General features: G+C 40.8%; 1 protein-coding gene across 3 annotated transcripts in view; it reads left to right on the forward strand.

Moving 5' to 3' along the window:
- Positions 1-4,015, forward strand: part of LOC116390266 (serine/arginine-rich splicing factor 11) — an 8,007-nt gene extending 3,992 nt beyond the window's left edge. The window contains exons 1-11 of one of the 3 annotated variants that reach the window (XM_031859726.1): positions 15-596; positions 866-975; positions 1,360-1,449; positions 1,534-1,580; positions 1,686-1,819; positions 2,004-2,079; positions 2,193-2,306; positions 2,499-2,588; positions 2,722-2,793; positions 2,878-3,055; positions 3,222-4,015. In XM_031859726.1, coding sequence (XP_031715586.1) covers positions 892-975; positions 1,360-1,449; positions 1,534-1,580; positions 1,686-1,819; positions 2,004-2,079; positions 2,193-2,306; positions 2,499-2,588; positions 2,722-2,793; positions 2,878-3,055; positions 3,222-3,434 — 1,098 coding nt within the window. In that variant the 5' untranslated portion in view covers positions 15-596; positions 866-891 and the 3' untranslated portion in view covers positions 3,435-4,015. Of the gene's footprint in view, positions 1-14; positions 597-865; positions 976-1,359; positions 1,450-1,533; positions 1,581-1,685; positions 1,820-2,003; positions 2,080-2,192; positions 2,307-2,498; positions 2,589-2,721; positions 2,794-2,877; positions 3,056-3,172 lie in introns of those variants that run through there. The other 2 variants (XM_031859724.1, XM_031859725.1) reach the window with 2 other exon arrangements.

The raw sequence follows: 4,015 nt of genomic DNA on the forward strand, positions 1-4,015 counted from the left end.
CCCCCCCCCCCCCCCCTGTTAAAATGTCAGATTAAGAAATAGCCTGTTTTCAGATTGCACCATGGATGATCATCTCTAAGATTTTCCCTTTTGAATTTACTGTTTGATTTCTTCAGTTTTGGGCACATTTGTCATGATTTTATCACAGCTTTTGCTGGTAAGAGCCTGTAACTGTTTAGTGCAGTTTATCTTTGACATTGTTTAGTGTTTTTAGTGACATACTGTTGGCCAAAACCTAGCAGTACTGTAGCTTGTTAGTAATACTTTTATTTGGTTGGCAAGTTTTTTTTTTTTTCTTTCTTTTTTGTGGTGGAATTGTACAAAGTAACCACCAACAAAAGCCTAGAAAAGGTAATATGTCTGAACCTTTTCTGTTTTTGTATTGGAAATGGTAAGTAATGTTGAAATGTACCCTTGTCTACACCCAAATCATGAACTTTGTTTTCTGTATCTCAATGTTTTTGTGTGCTTTATAGCGAAGCAGCCGGCACGAGTCGCTTGTTCATAAAACATCTAATGAAAGTTGAGAGCACATCCCACGGGACAACTGGCTGTGCTTGCTTACGTTTGGTTCATGACTTAAAAAACAAGTACAGGTGAAAAAATCTTGGCAGTGTTGACCAGTGTGTATTGTGACTCATAAATTCATAGCTGCTAATCATACAATCATACTTTCACAAAAAAAAAAAAAAAAGAAATCAGGGCTCAAGATTTACAGACAAGACAAAAAATAAAAGTGCATTCTTTTTATTTATTCATTATTTGAATACAGAGTAGTTAGACAGAGGTGGCTTGTCTGCAAGTCTTGTTTGAGTGTTCATCAATGTTTGCGTGGAGCATGTACTGAAATGTTGTTTTTCTCCAGGAGTCATTCCTGATGAATCTAAAGCTATGTCGCTGCTGGCTCCAGCCAATGCCGTGGCAGGAATGATGCCTGGGGGAGGCCTTCTTCCAACACCCAATCCTCTGGCATCAGTGAGTTTTGACATTAAGTTTGATTCTCAAGTATACATTGTGCTCATGATCATTATGGGTTGCTGATGTAGATTCTGGTTGCCTTTTTTTAAAGATCACTAGTAACTTAGATATTTGTGTTATTGTTGGATAGTTCAAATAATTTCTTGATCTTTTTCACCCCTGGTGAGTTTGCATGTTTGTTGAGATTCTGTCAGGACTGAAAGTGACATTTATTTCTAAAGTAACACTGATGTAAATGGGCACAATGATTTATCGAAACGCGCTGCTCATAATTGAGACATGAGGCTGTGTTGCGTCTGCCGGATGCTTGATAAAAAGTTTTGTGGCAAGTTTTTTTTTTTTTTTTTTTTTGCTTAAAGTGTAAGCGTGTCTGTATTTCAGATGGGAGGGACACCATTTGGAGGTCTCGGAGGTCCCAGCATGGAGCAAATGGCTGCCATGGGAATGCAAGGCCCTAACATGAACCCCCAGGTGAGCACTTGGTCAGTCACAGTCATAGTCGCAGCATGCTTAAACTAAATATTTCTAATTTTAATTTCCCTCTTTATTTTTCAGGCTCTTTCTGCAGACTTTCTGAAGCTCATGCAATCCATGGACCCCAAGTAAGAAACCTTACACGCTCTCATTCAGGGTTTTGCAATCCATTGAGCCTAAATCATTTTTTTGGAAGACAAAAAACACAACTAAATAATTGATGGCACTTGCAGACTTAATCCATTAGCGGCCGGACTGAACTTGAATCCAGGGCTGAAGAACGATGCGTCCAATAAGGAGATAGAAGAGGCCATGAAGAGAGTCCGAGAGGCCCAGTCTCTCATCTCTGCAGCCATTGAACCTGGAAGTGAGTGCTCCGCTTCCTCGTGTCGCCTTTTACAGAAAGGGCTACTTGTTTTATGTAGCAGTTTATAAAGTACATTATAATGAAGAAGCCAATGTTCCATTTAATTAAACATTGTGCTGGAATTTTGTCAGCTTTTCAGTATTTGTTCCTGTGAGATATTCAACTTTGTGTCATTGTTTTGCAGATAAAAAAGATGACAAGCGCAAACATTCCCGTTCACGGTCAAGGCGAAGGCGGTCCAGATCTCGCTCAAGACACCGGTAAAGACACCGGCGCGACGAACTCTGTCTCCGGACAGATGTAAATCAAATGACATGCACAAGATAATTGATTTGCTATGTTTTAAAATGTGATACCGCTTCATTTTTGGCAGACGTTCGAAGAGCAGGTCTCGGCGGAGGTCCCATTCAAGAAGTAGGAGGAAGTCCAAGAGTCCACGTAGGAGGAGGACCCACTCCCGGGAGAGGAACCGCCACAGCAGATCTAGGTCAGCATTGAATTGCTGCCTCATCAAAGTTTAATGCCGACCACTTGTGTTAACCACTGCTTTAGGCTGTCGTTGAAGTTCTGATTTTTATTTTTAAACTCTCTTAATACACAATACTTTGTATCACTTGTAAGAGCTGCCAGTACATCCAGTTTTTGCTAACGTTGTTGACCTTGCTTGTGTCTTGATCAGGGACCGGAGGAAGGAGGAGAAGGCAAAGAAAAGGTCAAAGACGCCCCCCAAGAGCTACAGCAGTGCCCGGAGGTCTCGAAGCATTAGTCGGTGAGTGGTCTTCCTTTCAGTTAATGTGATTTACATTCATAAAAGCAAATTACTTTAAAAGGCAGCAGTGCCTGATTTCGTAAGAGTGACGGACTTATAAAATCGTATTTATTTCTTTTACTTTGTGTCTCAGGAGGCACAGGCGAAGCCGCAGTGCATCTCGGTCCCCCAAGAGGAGGTTGTCCAGGTCTCCATCGCTCAGACGGTGAGATGTCAAACACATTTTTACATGCAATTCATTCAGTCATATCTAGTTCAACAACTGAAATGATACATTTGTCATGTTCAGTCACAAGAAAGAGAAAAAGAAGGAGAAGGAGCGTGAGAAGGAACGGGATAGAGACAGGAGGGAGGACAGAGACCGGAGCAGAGACGAAAGGGAACGCTCGGCCAGTAAGAAGAAGAAGAGCAAAGACAAGGAGCGAGACCGGGAACGCAAGTCTGATAGTGAGAAAGGAGACGTTAAGGTATGTTTAGAATATTGTTTTGAAATGAATTAAACATCCCAGAAGATGGCCCCTTTTTAATAACTAATTATTTAACTGTCATCATCTTTTCTGTTCGTCTCTCTCTATCAAATACAGTAGAAATGCCCCCCAAAAAATAATCTTTCAAAAACAATTGTCCGGACAGGTGACCCGGGATTACGATGAAGAGGAGCAAGGTTATGACAGTGAAAAGGAAAGAGAGGAGGATGACGATGAGAGGAAGAGCGACTCTGACTCTGCCTCATCCCCCAAAGGCCAGGAGGAGATGGAGATGGAGAGGTCAGAGGGCCACATCCCCAAAAAGTCCAAAGTGAATGGAGACGACCACCATCAGGAAGACATGGAGATGAGTGACTAAGAACCAGGCAGTGTTAACGTTCCACTTTTATATTTTTAATATAGGCCACGACATGTCTGTGCCTGATCACTCGACGTTAAAAAGAACGATTTGTTGTCTTAACTGTAGAAGCTTTAGCGAAGGAGGGTCTTTAGTAGGAAAGCGGTCAAATCATTTTTGTAAAGATGAGGAAACGAGGACTAAAATATGAATAACGTGAGACATGGTTTTAAATAGTCATTACTGTACTTTTTTAAGATCCTGTTGACTTTTTGTTTTTATTGCCTTTTGTGTTTAAACTTTGTCTTCCTGACAGTAGAATACAAAGTGTTTCCCACTAAAACTCAATGTAAATATTTTACTTGTCGGGATTGAGTCCTTTCTTTCTGTGACTGTTGAGTCACTTTAACGGCCAACTTCGTGGTCATTTTTTGTTTGCTGAACAATTTTGCTTCAACTGTAATGCACGCAGCCCTGTTTCAGATGACCTTACTATTTACAACCCATGGTAAGTGTACACTGTAGATTGAAATGTGTTGTTGCAATGAAATACGACAATAGGTTTTCCAAAGGAAATTAATAAAATTGGGTCAAACTGTCAA

This window comes from Anarrhichthys ocellatus, unplaced genomic scaffold (assembly GCF_004355925.1).
Source record: "Anarrhichthys ocellatus isolate YVR2014 unplaced genomic scaffold, GSC_Weel_1.0 scaffold22, whole genome shotgun sequence".
In the NCBI taxonomy this organism is placed as follows: Eukaryota; Metazoa; Chordata; class Actinopteri; order Perciformes; family Anarhichadidae; genus Anarrhichthys; species Anarrhichthys ocellatus.